The sequence below is a fragment of the Balaenoptera borealis genome, assembly GCF_965194805.1.
Source record: "Balaenoptera borealis genome assembly, chromosome: 1".
NCBI lineage: Eukaryota > Metazoa > Chordata > Mammalia > Artiodactyla > Balaenopteridae > Balaenoptera > Balaenoptera borealis.
In genome coordinates this window covers 165357114-165376525 of record NC_138860.1, presented here as the reverse complement: position 1 = coordinate 165376525, position 19412 = coordinate 165357114, and the positions used below count along the sequence as shown (strand labels likewise).

At 42.7% G+C, this 19412-nt stretch overlaps 2 protein-coding genes across 5 annotated transcripts in view; both read left to right on the top strand.

The window, feature by feature from the left end:
- Nucleotides 1–3268, top strand: part of LOC309614519 (protein argonaute-1) — a 31150-nt gene extending 27882 nt beyond the window's left edge. For all 3 annotated transcript variants that reach the window (XM_082363024.1, XM_082363025.1, XM_082363026.1), the window contains 4 exons: nt 696–830; nt 1443–1544; nt 1873–2072; nt 2314–3268. In XM_082363024.1, the coding sequence (XP_082219150.1) occupies nt 696–830; nt 1443–1544; nt 1873–2072; nt 2314–2422 (546 nt within the window). In that variant the 3' untranslated portion in view covers nt 2423–3268. The remainder of the gene's footprint in view (nt 1–695; nt 831–1442; nt 1545–1872; nt 2073–2313) is intronic.
- A 9993-nt stretch (nt 3269–13261) lies between these two features.
- Nucleotides 13262–19412, top strand: part of AGO3 (argonaute RISC catalytic component 3) — a 117719-nt gene continuing 111568 nt past the window's right edge. For both annotated transcript variants that reach the window (XM_082363038.1, XM_082363039.1), the window contains exon 1: nt 13262–13610. In XM_082363038.1, coding sequence (XP_082219164.1) covers nt 13592–13610 — 19 coding nt within the window. In that variant the 5' untranslated portion in view covers nt 13262–13591. The remainder of the gene's footprint in view (nt 13611–19412) is intronic.

Here is a 19412-nt window from a genome sequence, read left to right as displayed (position 1 = left end):
GATACTAAGCCTCCCAGCTAGGTTTTATAGGAACATATCATGTGAACTGTCTACAGGCATACCTTGTTTTATTGCACTTCGCTTTATTGTGCTTCGCAGATACTGCATTTTTTACAAATTGAAGGTTTGTGGCAACCCTGCGTCCAGCAAGTCTGTCGGCACCATTTTTCCAACAGCATTTGCTAACTTCATGTCTCTGTGTCACATTTTGTTAATTCTTGCAATATTTCAAACTTTTTCATTATTATTATATTTGTTATGGTGATTTGTGATCAGTGATTGATGTTCCTACTACGACTCACTGGCTCAGGTGATAGTTAGCAATTTTTAGCCATAAAGTATTTTTTAATTAAGGTATGTACTTTTTTTTTTTTTTTAGACATAATGCTACTGCACACTTAATAGACTATAGCATAGTGTAAGCATAACTTTTATATGCACTGGGAAACCAGAAAATTCGTGTGACTTACTTTATTGTAGTGATCTGGAACTGAACCCACAAGATCTCTGAGGTATGCCTGTATAAGGCTGATTTTGGTAGGAAGGGCTTATCATCTCTAATGGTTGGGTGTCAGCTTATAAAGAGAGGCTGAACAAAAAACCGTATTACAAGTGGCAACCCCTTAGTTCAGAAAGATGTGTGAACTCAAGAGGAGCTGTGTGTCTCTTTGTCTCCCTCCTCACCCTGTGCCTAGATCCTCCACTATGAGCTGCTGGCCATTCGTGATGCCTGCATCAAACTGGAAAAGGACTACCAGCCCGGGATCACTTATATTGTGGTGCAGAAACGCCATCACACCCGCCTTTTTTGTGCTGACAAGAATGAGCGAGTGAGTGAGGGATTGAGGAAGCCACCCATACCCTTATCTTGTCTCCCTTCTCTTAATATGGAAGAAGCCCTTGAAATAAATGTGGGGATTTAGTCCTTGGCCTGTCCATCTTCCCTGGCCCCTTTCTTCCCCCTAGCTCTTGTGGTCCTTCCTCTGCTGCTTCCTTCCCTTTGTTTCCCCCTTCTCCCCTCCTTCCCTTATACTTCATCTCCCTCCTCCTAGCTCCCTGGCCTATAGACCCCATATATAGACCAGCTCCCAGAGAAGGGAAAGGGAACTTCCATTTATTGAACTTCTCCTATGTGCCAGACACTGTACAAGGCGTCTTCCTCACAGCAGCCCTGTGAGGTAGGTACTGTTATTATCTCCAGTTTAGCCTCAGAAAGGTTAAATGACTTGCTAAGATCACACAGCTAATAAATGGTGAAAGCAGCACTTAAACACAGGTCTGTGTGACTTTAGAAGCCTATTATTTCAATTCCCAGTACCCTCTGGGAACAGCAACTTCTACTTTACTCTTGGGATTCTGATGGAATCAGATTAGAATTGAGTTGGGGCCCTAGTTAGGGTCATGCAGATCTTGGGATCTCGGTTGTCTTTGTCTCTATACAGATTGGGAAGAGTGGTAACATCCCAGCTGGGACCACTGTGGACACCAACATCACCCACCCATTTGAGTTTGACTTCTATCTGTGCAGCCACGCAGGCATCCAGGTAGCTGGGCTATGTCCTGGGGTTTCCAATGGGTCAAAGATTAGTTGATTATTCCCACTGTCTCTAGAATATATCATTCCTCACTGAGTGGCATTCAAATCAGGATTGTTCTCTTAATAAGCCCTTTGTGCACTTGAACATAAGTGCACTTTGAACGTCTTAGGCAGGTTGCCCATAAGATGGGTGCTTTATGACATAGGTGGCTTTGTGTCTGCCTTTTCATGGGTGAGTCTTCCAACCCAGCCATACTCTCAATAGTGATCCTGTTCCTTATCATCAACCATCCCCTCTGCCCAACCTGGGGCTCCTTACCTTCCTATCTTCCCAGGGCACCAGCCGACCATCCCATTACTATGTCCTTTGGGATGACAACCGTTTCACAGCGGATGAGCTTCAGATCTTGACGTACCAGCTGTGCCACACTTATGTACGATGCACACGCTCCGTCTCAATTCCAGCACCTGCCTACTATGCCCGCTTGGTGGCTTTCCGGGCACGATACCACCTAGTGGACAAGGAGCATGACAGGTGAGGCCTGGGATCAGGCTGGCTTCCTTTTTGCTTCAGCCTCTGGTACCAGACCCTCTCAATTTTCCTTGGGTAGTAGGAAATGAGTATTGTCCAATTTGATGTCCTTGGGCTTGTCAGCCCAAATCTGGGTTGGGGTTTTCTCTTAAATTGTTATGGGAATTGGCATCCTAGGGGTGGGGGAAGGAATTAGTAGCAGCTCAGTTCACCAGGAAGGACTTCTTTCATTTTTCCTTTTCAGTGGAGAGGGGAGCCACATATCGGGGCAGAGCAATGGGCGGGACCCCCAGGCCCTGGCCAAAGCCGTGCAGGTTCACCAGGATACTCTGCGCACCATGTACTTCGCTTGAAGGCAGAACGCTGTTACCTCACTGGATAGAAGAAAGCTTTCCAAGCCCCAAGAGCTGTGCCGCCCAAATCCAGAGGAAGCAGGGAGGAGGGAGGTGGGGCAGGGAGGAATGCAGAAGGCCTTGTTTCCTCTACAGAGGGGGCGAAAGGGTGGGGAACAGGGCCAGTAAGCCAGACCACCAGCCAGAAATCTGATATTCACCTCATGCCCTCCACCCTTCACCCCATCTTGTCACATCTGGCCCTGACTCCACTGGACCAAGAGAGGCAGCCCCGGTGCCCACCATACACACAGATGTCGCATGTGACTCACAGTGCTAAAGACTCATGCCTGACAGCTTGGTAAGGTCGGCTCTGCAGCCCTGCAGACAAAAGCTGGTAGGTTTGGGTTTGATACTTTAGATGGGAAAGTGAGGGGCTTGAGAAAGTGGGTGGGAGGAGGGAAGGAATTTTTAGGAGCCTTAATCAGAAAAGGTCTAGATTTGTTTAAGAAGAAAAACGAAACCAGATGCAGATCAATATTTTAGGATACTAGATGTTTTAATGGGTTGAGAATCCAGCTTGTAGGAAGATTTTTAATGCTAATAGTTTTGGTTGCCCCTCCCCCAGCTGCCACTCCTCTTTCCCTTATTCCTCTTTCTCCACCTTTTCTACCCCACCTTACACCTTCTCCCTGACAGACATCCAGCCCCTAGTAAGACTTAAGGCACTATGGCACTTAGCTCTGAAGTGACACGACCCTGTCTTCCTTCCGCCTGCTGGTGGGTAACCAGTGCCTTCCCTGTAACGGTAATGCTGCAGAACTGCAACCTTTTGTACCTATTTTGGGGGGGGGGGTGGGGGCGGGGTGGGGGTGGGAGAAGGAGGTAGGTAGGGATGAAATACCCCTAACCCAACAAGCCTCCAGCCAGAGCGCCAGCTATTTTGCATTTGAAGGAGTTGACTTCCATATTCATTGAGCTTTTAAAAAGATCACCACCTCAAGATGGTTAAAATCCATTGACATTTGCACTTTCAGACATGACAAGTCTCTCGGAGCTGCTGAGGTGACTGGCCTCTGGCCTTTCCACTTATGTCTCCTTTCCTCCTGTCCCCGCTTCCTCCCCACCTGTCTGGGTCTGGAGTTACTTTCATAGCATTTCTCACTCTTGGCTTCTTTTTTTTTCCCTGATGGTCAAGTCTGTTTATGTTTCAATATTTTTTAACTGGGGTGTCTTTTAACAAACGATCCTTAGGTCTAAAATAAGAAAAAAAAAAAAAAAAGCAAAAACTAAATGTTATTTTTATACCATAACTTGAGTCTATTGCCAAAATCTGGAAATCCCTCCCATGCCCAATGAGTTTACATCCCAGAAACATTGAGCCGTCAGAAGGAACTATGTACCTGACTTGTTCTTTGGCCTGGCTCTGTAGGGGGTGGTTATCTCCCCAAGGTGGGGCTCAGTCTCCACCCTTCCTCTGTGCAGATAATATCTTTCTCTTGCTGCAGGCACCCCTTCTGCACTGCCCTGCACTCTTTTCTGCAAGTGCATCTTCCCTTCCTCTGGACTGTCCTCTGACACTTTGGCTTATCCCAGATTTCAGCGTGTCCTGTGGATAGGCTGGGGAATTTTGCTGCTCCCTTTTGCTTCTGTTTACACAAATGAATTTTTCCTGATTTCCCACTAGGGCATGTGAGTGGGTGGCATGGGCTTTTTTTTTTTTTTTTTTTTTTTTTCCTGTCTTCCTGGCTAGAGATGGGGTTTGGCTGTGTTGCAGAACTGGAAAAGTAGGGGGTTCTAGCTTGAGGCCTGTTGGCCTTGAAGCAAGGCTTCCTCATTCCTTGCCTGTTCATTTTTTCCTCTCCCACTGCTTGGGATGAGGAGTTGCAGCTTCAGTGTGGAAATTCCTCTTTTTGAGGAGCCTGGGCTTGGGCTTGCCTCAATCTGGTGATGAAGCCATGACACTTTAGACCTAGCTCAGGCTTGGAGGCCAGCCAGAGGAAGGCCGGTCTGAATATGGGCGTATGAAGTTAGAGCTACCATTTCCCCTCCCCAGCAGCCTTTGTACAGACCCAGATTTGCTATGCAAAACAGTCTATCCCAGGTTCTGTGCTGGTTGGCTACTTTGTTCAGCAACTTCACAAAACGTAGCACAAGCATTGATTATGGAGAAGGCATCGGGACTGTTGAGTAACTCTTCCTTTACTTCTTTCCTGCTGGCTACAGTGTGGGGTGCCCCGTGGGCACAGCCCAGCTGAAGAACAGAATGGAGGGCTCTAGGAGGAGGCAGCTCACTGGAGAGCCTACATTCCTTACACAAGTGCCTAAAGAGAGTGATGCCAACACTCCATCTGCCCTGTCCATCGCCTTCATACACTGTCTACTTCGTGTTCAGTCACCCTTTGGGGAGGGGAGTTCTCTTGGGACAGTGGGCTCTGAGTGTTCTCTTCTCGGTGTGTTTTGGGGCTGGGATCAGGGCAGTATTCCTGGAGGGTCCAGTCATTCACCAGCATTTGCAAATGTCCATTGAGAGCTGGTGGCAGCCACCTACTCTCAGCAACAAGTTTGTGTTCTCTCCTTTTTCTCTCTTTGCCTCACTCTCTCCAGTTGGGTTTTGAGCTGAGGCTTGAAATGCATTTTTTAGCCCTTTGGCATTGTACATGCCATTTAAGAAATAAAAGCAAAAGAAACAGCTTGGGCAATGGCAAGAATATGACATCTTGCTGTGATTTTCTTTATTTCTTTTTGTCTTTGAAACTTGAAAAACACCCTTGACCTTGAGGATTATTCTTGTTTGAAAGGTGGTGCATGCAGATTGAGAAGTGGGGTTGGCAACAAGCTTTGGCTTTCTTTGATTTATTTAAAGTGGTGCTTCTTACTTAGGCTCTGAAGAAGCTCTGGGGAGATCCCAGCCTCATCCTCTTAGAGAAGTCTCCTGCTCCCTTTGTTCCACTCTTTTACCTTCCTTTTCCTCTTCTCTCTTTCCCTGGCCTCCTTTTATTTTATTTTCTGTTCACTCAGCTTGTTTGCTGGCCTGCCTGCCTATCTGCCTTTGTGATGATGAATTCTCTGCATGGCTACAGTGATCGCACTGTTTGCTGGCAAGGTCAGGCTTAGCTCCTCGGCTGCAGAAGACCAAGAATCTGCTTCCCAAGCCCAGTGATGTCCTCACTGGGCTGGACTGCCCTCAAACTTACGTGAGGGCATAGCAGAAGGCCTGCCCAACTGGCATGAAATCAGGAGGGCTTCTGGCAACTTCCACACCTGTCCACTCTTTGGAGTTGGTTTCTCTCATTGCTTTTTCTAGATCTGGTTTCATTTCTCTCTACCTGGGGCCTCCCTTTTCTGAGGATGTCCTAGGGTTGACCTACTTGGTTATCCAGCGTTGAAGGGTTAGGGGATAGACATGGGGGAAGAAGAGAGGGATGGGAAGAGAATGGAGAGAATTTGGCTAAAATCTGGGAAAGGAGAGCGCTGCTCATTGATCACTTTTCCAGTCCAGCCTAACTCACTGGGGCTGAGGTGCTACTGCTGGCCTCTGGGGATAAGCCTAAGGCTGTTGTTGCTGGGAACTTAGGCTTAGATTAATGCTGAAGAAGGTACCTAACAGTGTGAAACCTCCCTAAAAAGCTCCCACCTATTCAGTAGCTCCACTGCAGCCTCCTCTTTGGCTAAGCAGTGATGTTCTTGGATAGTTTTCTTTTTCTTGTCCAGAATTCTGTAAATGAGGCCAGCAAGATGGGCAGCCAGGGGGACACTGTGACTTCTTAGCTGGCCCATAGGATATCTGCAAGGCTGGTGGGACAGTGTTTTAGACCTGGCATCATGTGTAACAAAGAAGGATGAAAGTTCCTTCCCCTTCAGGGTAGAGAGACGTCTCTAACTAAAATGCAGTTTTGGAAATTACATTGGGGGAAGTTATTTTTATTTATATTTGCTGGGCGTAGGCCAATCCAGGATGGTAGCTGGGATGCCTTCCTTCTTAAAGTCTGATCATGGCAGGGTTATGCAGGGCACTCTTTCCTCTTTGGCCTTCTAAGCAGACTGGGGAGAAGGGATTCTCTGGTTTTCTCTTTTCGCCCATTTATTAGGACTTGCCTTCTCCCTGGACAGGGAGAGAGGCTAGGTTGGTGCTCTCCCCTTACTCTACTCCTACTGACTTAGAACCTCTGGCTGCTGTTTGGGAGCCCAAGAAAGGTAGTGGAGGTTATGGGCTCAAAACAAAAGAAAACAAAGCAAAAAAACAGAATAAGGTGGGGAAGGCAGATTTCCTTCTTTAAAAAGGAAAATAGGAAACCCTCCAAGGATTGTGCAAGTAAAGACAATATGTCGAATGCACTGACCCCCCCCTGGTGTAGTAGCAATAAGGAAAAATGAAATGACTTTCCTGTGCACACAGTCCAACCTGATTGGTGTGTGATGTTGCACTTAGCAGCCATCTGGTGGGCATGTGTGTCTACTCTGGGTTTCAATTTAGTTTCTAAACTTTTTATCCCTCTCAAGTCCAGCATGGATGGGGAAATGTCCCTGGAGCCCCACAGCTGTGTACTTGTTTGCATTTGTTTCCCTTTGAGACTTGTGTTTGTGTCCTGCTTTGAGCTGTACCTTGTCCAGTCCATTGTAAAATTATCCCAGCAGCTGTAATGTACAGTTTCTTCTGAAGCAAGCAACAGCAGCAGCACAATTCTGTGTTTTATAAAGACAACAGTGGCTTCTATTTCTAAAGTGCGGTCTCTCTCTCTTTTTTTTTTCTTAGCAAAGCAAACTGTTGGGATTAATTATAATCTCTGATAGATTTTACATTAGAGTAACAGGTTGTTAGAAGAGCAGAACCATCACTTTCTAAAGGAGTAAAGTGGGTAAAACAAATTCCAGAGTGTTGAAACTGCAGATTGTATGTAATCACTTCACAGGGCCTCCATTTATTCTTCATTCAACAAACATGCAAAGCACTGTGTCTAGAAGTATTATGAGGGGAGTAAGCAGGCACAATTCAAAAATGAGGAAAACAGTGTTTCTCTCCTTAAGGAGTTTAAAAAGTTTGGTGGTGGATATGAGTAGCCAAATGGTTCTCTGGTACCATTTAGAGAGATTATGAGGGCTGGAACAAGGCTATAGGGCTATATCAATGAAGATAGAAAGGAAAGAGCACATTGGAGAGACACTCAGGAGATAGAATTAATAGGACTCAATGGATGATGGAACAGGAAGAGAGGAGTAGAGGCTAATAATGTTCACTCTTCTTGAGCAAGTGAGTATATTGGGACATTCCTCTAGCCAAGACTGGGGGGAAAGGGAGACTATAGAAGGAAGGTGGTAAATTTTGTGAAGAAAGACAATTAGCCTTGTTTAGATTGAGTTTTGAGGTTCCCATGGGGTAACAAGGTTAAGGTTTCCAGTAAACATTTATGTTTTGGTGCTCAGGGAAGACTACCAAAACTGCAGTTATAGATATGGAATTCATAATCATGTAGATGGTAGTTAAAGCCATAGGAATGAACAAGATGGCTTAGAGAAAGAGTAGAGCAAGAGAAACCTAGTGTACGACTGTAGGAAACGAGATGAGGAGAGGAAGTAGAACCTAAGATGACGGTCAGATCACGCGTAGATACCTTGTATGTTTTTGACTGCTTTAATGAGATGGGAGAATAGTAAAGAGAGTGGAATAGGATTTAAAGACAAGATTAACAACATGAAAACTGCTGCAGTGAAGGGGGAGGGGTATTTTTTTCTACTTAGTTTACTGTCTTCCACTCCATCTTCTCTGGGATCTCGTAAGCATATGGTCATTCTCCAGTATTTTTTGAAAATGAGCATTGGAAAACCTAACTTAAACCAGGCTAAGACTGGGGCTTCCAGGTTGTTCACCACAACCACCAGCACCATTTCCGCCTCCAGCTTCCTCCTATCCTCAGGAGATGCTTGTAAAAGAATAAAATAAACAAACCTAATTTTGTTCCTAACTAGTGTCACAGATGGTGTTCCAGTGCACTCAGTAGCACTTAGCAACTTGCTCTATTTACTCTCATGACTTGTTTTCCCCAGAGCCTGTGAACTTCTAGGAGCAGAAACTACATTCTATTCATTTTCGTCATCTCAGGGCCATAGCGTGTATCAGGGGGGTCAATATTTGTGAGTAGAAATGAGCTGGAATCTGTGGTTCTTGAGTACAGAGGAGAGAATTAAGAAGTGATACTGAGTCTACAGGATGGACTCAGTATTCCTGAATCTTCAGGTAAGCAGAAACAACCAGATTATCATCACCTTTTCTTACTCTCACCCCAGCTTCAAGGTTCTATGGTTTTGTGCCTTAAACTGTTGGTGCAGTTGTCAAGCATGTAAGTTCAGCATTCCTCCCTGGTACTCCTAGAGTATTGTTATTTCTGTGTATTGGGGGAAGATGGCACAGAGAAGGATTCTGGCACAGGGCCCAGTGAGAAATTTCACTGGCAGTTAGTATGTACAATAGTGGGCCTAGCATTCCTCTGGAGACCAAGTGTTCAAATTGCTAACCTGTGGCTACCCCTGCCAGATTTCCTTGGAAGCAAGCCAGCCAGACCCATGCTCTTTTTCACCAGCAAGGAGTAGTGAGGTTGGTTGGACTTGAAGAGCAGACTGGAACATGGAGGAGATTTTTCCCAGTTGAAATAAGACTTAAACTTACGACCGTTAATGAAGCAGAAAGTGTTTAGCAGAGCGAAGGGAAGATGATCATTATACCACATTTTGGCTATAAATTTCATTGCCATAAATGATGTTAAAAAAGATTTCAGCATTTGGCTGTTGGTTGCTACTCAAGAGAAAAACATGGTAGGAGCCCAAAGCCTGATTTATCTGGTCCTAGAGCTCAAGGTTTGATTTAAGGCTTGTCCTAGCACCCCTGGATATCTCTTTTCAGGATTGGTTGAGCAGCCTTCCCTCTGCCCTGTCAGTTGGCACCATATACTGTAGCACATTCTTGTCTGTCAAGTGCCTTTAGGGTAGAATGAGGCTGTGTATTTGTTGGGTATCACTTGGCTTAATAGACCCCAGAATCACATGGCAGTTAGGGTTTGGCGGCTAAAGGAAAGGGTTATAGTGCAAAAAGAAGAATATTTTCAAGTTCTGAGCCTGGGCCATCCTCAGACTACTGTCTGTACTGCTTGAATGTAAAGAAGCATCGAATTGGAAAATTAGCTCTCCGTTTTTCTTCCTAGTTTTCAAGATATTTATTCCTTTGGCTGTAAGCTAAGGAAATCTGGCAGGCTTAGAAAGTGCACAGAGCGTGACAGAAGCACTCTTTTAAAGCAGCAGTGTTGAGCTGGAAAAGTGGACTTGCTGGAGGTGAGGTGCATTTAGAAGCTCTCCATTTAAGTGCCACAACTACCTTCCCAGGATACCATATCAAGATTTTTTTTAGGCCACTGTGGCTTACCCTGCAGGAACACACTGTCCTTTTATTTTAGACTGCAGCAGCTTTACCACTATCCTCTTGGCAGTGTCTTTTTGGGACAAAGAAATTTTGAGGAACTTTTCTAGGGACTTTCCCCACCTTCTGAAGGCAAGGAACTTTCTTTGTAAAAGAGGCAGTGGGAGCTCCTAGCCAGGTTTTTGGGTTGTTAATGGAAGTGAACTGGAAAAGGAATAGGGACTTTGGGTACTTTGAAGTACTTGGCTAGGTGTTTTGTACAGTATCCATTATAATTTGGTTGCATCTTCACAGCATTCATGTGAAGTAGTTTATCAGTTAACCTTCAACTGCAATAACAAAACCCAAGTAAATTGGCTTAAATAAGGAAACTATCACATGACAAGAAGTCCTGATTTCATATGGCTCCAAGGTTGGATAATTCACTGGCTCAATGATAATATCAACATAACAGATTCTTGCACTCTTTTTGCTCTATCCTTTGTGGTGTTTTACCCTCATGCTAGTTCACCTCAGGATCCCAAGATGGCTGCTGTAATTCCAGGAAGGAAATGCTGACAGAACAAAGTCTAGCAGAAGAGGGACTAATTTTTCCCAATGTTTCATTTTAAAGAAAGGGAATCCCTGGAAGCCCCAGCAGATCGGGCCTAACGTCTCATTTGCTAGAAATGGGTCATCTTCCCACTATTCTGTCATTGGCAAAGCAAATGAGATCATCCATCCTGAGTGGCTTAGATTAATTACAAGTTATCCTATGAGTCATGTGGATTAGAAAGACAAGTCATGTTTGCTAGGCAAGAAGGGATAAAAGGCTCTTGGGTAGGCATCAAGCAGTGTCTGCTCTACCTAGCTACTCTGGTTTTTACAGATGAGGAATGTGATGTTCAGAGAGAGTGACTTTCCTAGAATCACAGATAGTAGCAGAGGGCCTTCAGTGTCAGCTCTGACTGTCCCTAAAGCCAGTACGTTTTATTTGTGTTCTGCTGCAGTACAAAGTAGCTTACTTTCTGCTGTGTAAAAATTGCTTGTCTCGGAGAAGAGATTTCAAAGGGTCAGGTCGGGTAACTGCAGCCCATGCAAGAGGAAAGGGATCTATCCAGTTGCTTTCCTCATCCAGTGATGTTTGTCTAGCACAGGAAGCTTGGAATGCAACTTTCAGAGGGCACTGATTTCTTTGCCCCCAAGATTTCTGTACTATTTTACAGTTCTACAGTTCTATAGTTACAGAACTATAGTACAGTTCTACTGTACTATTCTACAGTTCTACAGTTCTTCTGAGAGCAACCAGTACCACAGGGTATGAGGGCAGAGTTGCCATTCTTGAAGCCCACTTATTTATTGGTCCATCCACCTGCCCCACAAATATTTATGGGATGCTGCTATGTACGAGGCACAGGCACTGTTCTAGGCACTGGGGCTATGACAGTTAAGATACACAAAGACCCTGCACTATACCCTTAAGAGCAGACTTATTTGGGAATGAGGTTATCCAAAACTAGGATGTGCATGTTGTCAGGGGAGAGCCTCATACAACTTGGCTTTTGGCAGAATCATTCAAACTTTTTTGCCTTCCTACTTCCTGATATTACAATTCATGAGCCTTTCATAATGGGCTCACAGGTGGGGTCCGTGGATAGCAGAGGTAGATGGGAAGGCATCATTGACATTTATTAAATTGGGCTGAATTAGAAGGTCCCAATCCTGTTAAATCCATGTCAACAAAGCCAAGAAGCTTGCAGTCATTTAGGGAACCAGTTGAGGGGGTTGAGGGTGAAAGACTTGCAAAAGAGTTGGTATTTACCTCTGTTAAGTGCTGCTAAGGACTTGGATTGTGTATAGTCAAAGATTGAAAATAACTTTTAAGATACAGTGTTTCATCTAGTGACATTTGATATTTTGAAATTGGGGAGGGCATTTTCAGTATAAGGGGTAAGGATGGGAAGGAAGGAGTGAGGCAGAATTGGAGGCAGATATGGGTTTGAATCCCATCCATTTATTAAGTGTTTACGGTAGGTGCATCTAATAAGTGCTTCAAAATGATAACAATAGTAAATGCCCTCACTAACATTTAGGGAGGATTTTCTCGGTGCTTTATGTACATTCCCTAACTTCACAACAACTGTGAGGAAACTGAAGCCCAGAGGTTCAAGTGACTGATCCAAAGTCCCACAGTGACTGGGGGGGGAACTAAAGATTTTTTTTTTCCCTTTCCTCTTTGTCCCAAGCTTTAAAAAAATAATGTATTTTGATTGTTAAAAGTCTAAACATTACTGATATTTAGACACATAGAGAAAAATCATGAATCATTCCTCAACCTGAATAAAATAGTATCACATTTCTTTCAGGCAACAAATACTAATGTGCTGGTCCTAATAACCTTATAAAGCTTACATTCTAGTGGAGGAGGGGGCACCCAATAAACTAGTGAACAAAAATTGCAGATTGGGAGAGGGGTTATTAAGGAGATACTGTCATAGTATACAGAGTACCTCACCATAGATCGGAGGTCCGGGAAAGGCATCTGAAATGTCTTAAGTTGAGGTATGACGAGCGGTTGAGGGGCGGAGGGGAAGGGGTGAGTGTGAAGAGGAAGGAGAGGGCTCCTGGCCAAGGGAACCAGAAGCAGAGAGGCTCCAGGTCTAATAGAAAAGCGCTCTCCCCGTTAGGGGAGGCCAACCAGTATAGCTGTCGCATAATGATGGGGAAGAGTCTCGCTTGAGGGGAAAGGCAGGGGTCCTGTTACGCCTACAGCTGGCCCCGCGATGGAGTTTGGGTCCTGGTGTGACCAGGCGTTATTAAAGAGTTTTTAACATGGAAATTATTCGATCTGATGTTTGTGTCAAGTCCTGTTTCATAATCTTCCCCCAAGTTATATTGTACATCCCCCCCCCCAAAAAAAATGGTCGTCAAAGCAACTCTACAGGCTTGATCAACTGTTGGTGGTCACTTGACCGCCTGCAGAGGAGGAAGTGCGTGGGTCGGTCCCAACTGGGCGTGGTGGGAGGGCCTCGAGAAGAAGGGGGCCTCAGCCCAAGACAAGATCGACCCGGGGCCTTCACAGCTGCAGGTCTTGGTCCTACACCTCAGACCAGCCACGCTTCAGGAAGGCTCCTGTCCAGGTTAGCTATGCCACCCTCCGCGACCTCGCCTCGGGCAAGCACTGTCCCGCACCAGGTGGCGGGAGGAGTCCAGCCCCTCGGGGTTGTCTCCAGCCGGCACGGCCCGGCGGAGGACCGCGGGAGGGCAGGCCCCGCCCAGCTCGCGGCCACTGGCCGCACCCAATCGCGCTCGCCCCAGGCCCCGCCCAGGCTCAGCGCCCGCTCCGCGACACCTCCCCTGCGTCCTTCGTGCCGGCCGCGCCCGCACAGACGTCGCGCCCGCACGGTTAGGGCGGAGAGGCGAGGCTTGGATGTCGGGCGAGAGCCCGGGCAGCGGAACTGACGCCATCAGGCTTCCGGGGGCGGCCCCCGGGGAGGTCGGCGGCGGCGCCGCAGTCGTGGAGGGGCACTGGGATCGTAGGCGGCCGCGGGCGACGCAAGTTCCGCACGGAGCCTGTCTCTTCTCGCCTCACGCTTCTTCCTCTCTCCTAGTTGCGCGCTGCCTCCCGACGGCCGCTCTTCCTGACGAGAGCTTTCGGAGTGCGGTTGCTGAGGAGAAGCCGTCACCACCCCGCCTCGGGGCCGAGTGAGGGTTCCTGTCGCGCCGCGTCGCCCCCTGCGCCGCCTCCTTGCCCTCAGTGGCGGGCGCCCTTCTCGCTGGAAGCACTCCCCCCAGCTCCATGAATGGAAATCGGCTCCGCAGGTGAGTGAGTCAGAGCTGCTGGTCCTTCCGTTGGGGGTAACCGCAGAGCATCGTTGCTCCCTGCGCCCCGGCCCAGGTGCGCGAGGTGAGCGCCGTCCCCCATCGGCCCCGCGCCCGGCCCTTCCTCCGCCTCCCCGCAGCCCCGCCGCAGTTCCCTGGAGCCACGGAGTAGGCGATGACACTGCGGGGAGGAGACACTGCTCAAAGGATTGAAGTTTGGGGTTCCCTAGGCGATATTACTCTTTTTTCCCCGGAGTCTAGAAGGGTTTGTCATCTTTTTTGTTACTCCAGTTGAAGATACAACGGGGTGTGTGTTCTTTAATCCGGTAGTGTGTCCCGTAGAGGCACTGGGTGGCCAGCCTTCTCCCGTATGTCTCTCCCTTATGTAGTTGTGAAGATACATTAAGATAACAGATGAGAATTAAGTTTGAAACGTATTAGTATTAGTGCAACGTCAAATGCAAGATGGAATTTCTTCCATCCCCGAGTTCTCATCTATGTTTGTGGCAGCATGGTACATATAATAGTTCCTGAGGATCTTGGAAATGTCGTATCAGCCTGGATCGAGGTAGATCTTAAAATTGCTGACTATATATATATTTTTTCATTCTATATTCCCTAGAGAATCGGCTGTCATATTCTTGGAAATTTGGAATTTAAGAAAACTGCTTCTCTTCTTGGGAAAAAAATGACAGTCTTGAGAAAAAATTGCATCATGGGCAGTACTTATCTTAAAAAAAGAAAAAGCACTTTTTACGGTCTGTAATTAATTGAAGGACATAAAGTAGGTGTTACATAACGATTTGCTTTCCAAATGATCATATTTGGTATGTTAAATTTGGAAGTATGCTTCATCCAGCCAGTCACAGTTTTATAAATTAATTATGAAAATATTAAGCGGCGGGTGTCTTCTTACTAATAGTACCACAAGTCTCTGAAATTCACATCTCATTTTGCCAATTTGGGAGGCACCTGAATATGAGATAAGAAAAACTTATATGAAAGAAACCAGTGACATAATGATATTAAAGATTTTGTTGACTACGTTAAGGAGTATAATTGTCAAGTAGATGCAAAAAGCCCTTAGGAATTGTAGAGGTGGGCTGGGGAAAAGCGTTTATTACAAGTTTTATTATATGGAATTTTCTCTAATCAGTTTTTACCGTGTCTCTTTTGCATGCTCCTTTTTTTTTTTTTTTTCACGTCTCCTTAAAAAGGGAAAGGTTTGTCTAGATTGTGAAGAGCTTTAGACTCTCGTTTGTTTATCATTGATTTATAGGTTTCCGAAACTGTCTTGCCTTTGTTTTCCAGTTTTCTAATACACTGTTTAGGGAATGTGATGATTTGGGAGCTATACGTGATTTTTACATAACTGTTCTGTTGTTGAGCCTGGAAAACAAACATGAAAGTTAAACACTTTACTACTTATCCTAAAATTTTAAAGATATTTCCAAAATTTTTTAAGGTTCTTTTCTTTTTTGGATTTTTCATGTGAAATTATTCCCAAATATACGGACAACATCTTAGAAAATACTTCTGAAGTCAAACTGCCTAGCCAAGGGGTCCAACTCGCCAAGTACGATTCAGTAAACGCTCCTAAGAATTCTTGAGCTATAGATAAGTTTTAGTTCTTTTTGCATGGGCCGTTGCTGAAATATATACCTATTTAACTGTCCTCACATCTACGGAGGTATAGTTAGATTTGTCAGCCATATGCTTGGACATCGTGAAACACAAAGTTTATTCTTCAGTGCAGTTTATACATGATTGACTGTAATTTAATGATGAAGGTAAAGTATAATTTGGCTTAAGATTGTCATCATCAAAAACAAAATTTTCATTCTTCCTGAGATGTGTAATTGTTATGCTGCAAGTGAAATCGAAAGCATAGTTGGGAAAAATGTGCAACTAAGTCTAAAATCAAGAATTTGACAGATACATATTTTGGTTTAAAAAATTTTAGATGCATATTTTCTCTGATAGTCTATTGAGTCAGTGTTGGATGTTGGCTCTCCAGTTTTGTTCTAAGTTTTTCTTTTGTGTGGAGATTCTCAGGAATCATCTTACGGCAAAATATTTTAAATTCTAATTGTTAGGTGGATACATAGAAAACTTAAATTTATTTACTTTAGAGGACTAGAGATACAAATTCTATATAATTGTTTCTTGGCAAATCGTTCTTCACTAAAAGTTAATATTTGTCTATTCTTCCCTTTTGCAGGTAATATTTTAAGTGATTTTTTAAGGATGTCCTGTACAATGTAGTGATTTAGTACTGTGTGAACACTGATTTAACCGAAAAGCTGGCAGGCACAATTGGTTTTTAAATAATAATAATCAATAGTTTAGCATTTGTGCCTATGACTCCTTAGTTAGGGGAACTTCTGATGAAACCCTATTTTTTTATGCTTTAATTACAGCTGGACTAAGAGTATATATGTTATATTTTCATTCCAAATAAAGTGGGAATAAAAGAAGCAGAAATGTTCATTAAGATATCAGTTCTCCTGAGTAGCTATTTTTTAGGACTGTACTATTCTAGTCTGTATTTTTAGGTAAAGTCAGACTACTGTTAAGGGCAGAAGGAATTGTACTTACCTACCAATGGAAGAAAAACATTTTCTATTACCTTAAATTAATAATAATGCAAAGTGATTTGACATGTTTGGTAGATGTCTTATAAAGTCTTGCAAAAGTGAATAGACTATGTTTCTTAGTTATATTCTTGAATTCCTGTTTGAATGTAGTTGTTTTAGGACTCTGCGTTTCTTTAGTAATAAAAATCAAGAAAAGTCATTTGAGAACAAGTTCCAAAGGATGTGTGGAAGCTAAATTTGAATGAGGTGGATAAAAGTTGTGGATTCAAAGTACTAAAATATGTAATGCCATTAGGTTTTCAGTTTAGTATGTCTTTAATCCCTTGGGAAATGTTTTTATTGTTATATAGATTTTCTCACTTGTAGATTTTTGTCTTGAAGAAGATAAAATGCTGTTCTGCCTAGAGGGCATGAATTGTAAACATGGAAAAGGTTTTTCTACTTTGTTGTCGCTTAACTTTTAGCTAGTGCTGCTCTGGAGTGGCCATTATAACTTTTTTTCTAGTATTTACTGCTCTTGACTGGCATTGGGACTTATAAAAATGTGCAAGATTATTTTGATTTTTGTTTTAGAATTTAATTTCTCTGACAGTGATGGAAAACCCTGAGGGAAAACTGTAAAGGAGGCAAGAAACAACTTTTTTCTTCTAAACAAAGACTTGAAAGTAAAGCGGGAAAAAGAACATCTATGAAACCCTTAAACGTAATTCGATTAACATGATGAAGACTTTAAAAAATTATCCTTGATTTCATCACCCTGATATAACCACTCTTTAAAGTTTTAAACCAATTTCCAAGCTAATAAATGTATTAATTAAAAAAAATTTTTTTTAATTAAGTTATTTAGGAAAGTGGTTAAAATGAATGAAACAGTTTCTAAGTGCTACCTTAGCTCTTTCAGAGAATTTTATGTAATAGGTTGATAATTTAGAATTAATTTATATTCTCCAGTGGGAACATTGCATTTGTTTGGTTCTGTAGGCCTGGTCTGAAAGTATGCAAAGAGGCCAGAGGCCCTGTAAAGGGGACATTTCCAGGAAAAGTTCTATGTTGTATATGGAAAAACCCTGGCTCGGGATAGAATTCTTGCCGAATTGTCATAAACTGTTAGATTCTAATTGAATACTACATTGCTTTATATCACAACCATCTTTTTTCACACTGGTTTCCATAGTCTTAAAATAATTGAGGGTCTAAGTGAAAGATGAATTAAATATTATATTTCGTTAATCTAAAAAATTTTTTTCCTCTTATAGTACTTAAAACTAGTATCTTAAGTAATTTACGTGTGGTTTTGTTTTGTTTTGTTTTAATGGATGGGAGGAAAAGGCAAGTGATCTGTTTTCAGGAAGGTAAAGCTAAAAAGATAATTTATTTAAGAATAGTATTCTTTCCAAACCTGTTTAGTCTCGGTTTGTTGTGATGAACAGCATTCACCAGACATTCCTGCTTCTAATTCAGTTGTCTAGGATACTCAATAGACCCTCATTCTTGGCTCATTAACAAAACAGATGTGAGAAAGAATATTGTGTGGTTTTTCAACCATAGTGGTTATGCTGTTAGGATACATGAACAGCCTTTCTGTATTTGGAGTTTCTATAGTTTTCTGCCATTATCTGTGTTTTTAATATTAATGATCTTCTTTGGCTACCCATTGCTTTAAAAAAAAAAAAGACTACTGAGATTTAGCAAAATCTTGTTACACACTGATGCTTTCTCTTATATCTTAAATGTGGGCTCTCTGTGGTTTGGTTGCAATAAAAAATTATGTACATTAGTCTGGAATGTTAGTTTAATGAAATAATCTGGAAGAATTCTTTGTTTTAAATCAGCCAGTTGTTCCTCCGTTGTTTCTAAATTATCAGGTTCTTGAGAAATCAGAAGATATCTGTAGGATATAGTCATGGGATATTTTTATATTCTTCATTTTTGCAAGAAAGTGTTCTCGGTTGTAGGCTTACATAATACAATTTTTGAGTCATTACCAGTATTTGATATTTTAACTGATTTCTAAATCTAACAACAGAAGTTCATTAATATATCTCTGAATTGTAAAAAAGGTTGAAGAATAGATTGCAAAATAGGCTTATATCTTAGCAGTGAAGTCATTTTTTTTGTTTGTTTGAAGAAACTTATAGCTTCTAAATTAGGACTTGCTCTCTATCTGTGTATTTAACATAAAAGTGGCATTCTCTAAAATTACTCAAAATTTTTCTAAATTTTTGCTTGGGTGATCAAAGTTTTTCAAAAGCTACCCAAACTTTAATTATAAAATAAATCTCAAGGCATTTCCATAGTGCGTGGGCTGCTTGTTTTCCAGGGGGAAAAATGGCTTTGAAATAATGGTTCCCCACTGTGCATCTGAGAAATTTAACCCCCAACAGTCTGAATGTTCTAGAGTGATTATTTAGCTACAGTGAATATAATAAATGTAATCTGATATAAGTGCATTGTGTTTGTACAGGTTCATTGAATGAATAGGTAGACTTAGTAGATAAGAAGTTACTGAAATCTCATGCTGATGTTTACTAGTTAGCCTTGTGGACTTAACTAGTAAACAGAGGCATTTAAAATGTCAAATTTTGAGGTCAACACAGTATATTTATTTTTTCAAAACAAAAATAAAAATTTTTTCCTGGTTGTAAAAATGCATGTTTATTATTTTTAAAAAAGCGAACAGTATAGGAAAGTCTAAAACAGAAATGACAATAATATGATCCCATTCTCCAGATAAAACCATTGCTAATTTTTTCTTGTATATCTTCTCAAACGTCCATCCATCTATCATCATATTGTTTTTAGCCTGCTTTTTCTACTCAGTATTGTATCATGGATAGCTTTCCTTATCATTACTTATATCTATATAGCAATATAGCAATATAATAATTTTTACTGAGTACATAGCATTTAATTTTTTTTTTTTTTTTTTTGGCTGCACTGCGTGGCTTGTGGGATCTTAGTTCCCAGAGCAGGGATTGAACCCAGGCCCTTGGCAGTGAAAGCACGAAGTTCTAACCACTGGACTGCCAGGGAATTCCCGCATTTAATTTTATATTATTAATTAGTGTCATTGATGGTGGATTAGATTTTTTTCCAGTTTTTTATAAAATTATAACTAAAACTTAGGTAATTATCCTAATATATACATCTTTGTATAGTGATCCAGTGATTGCTTTAGGATAAATTCCTAGAAGTAGAATGGTTG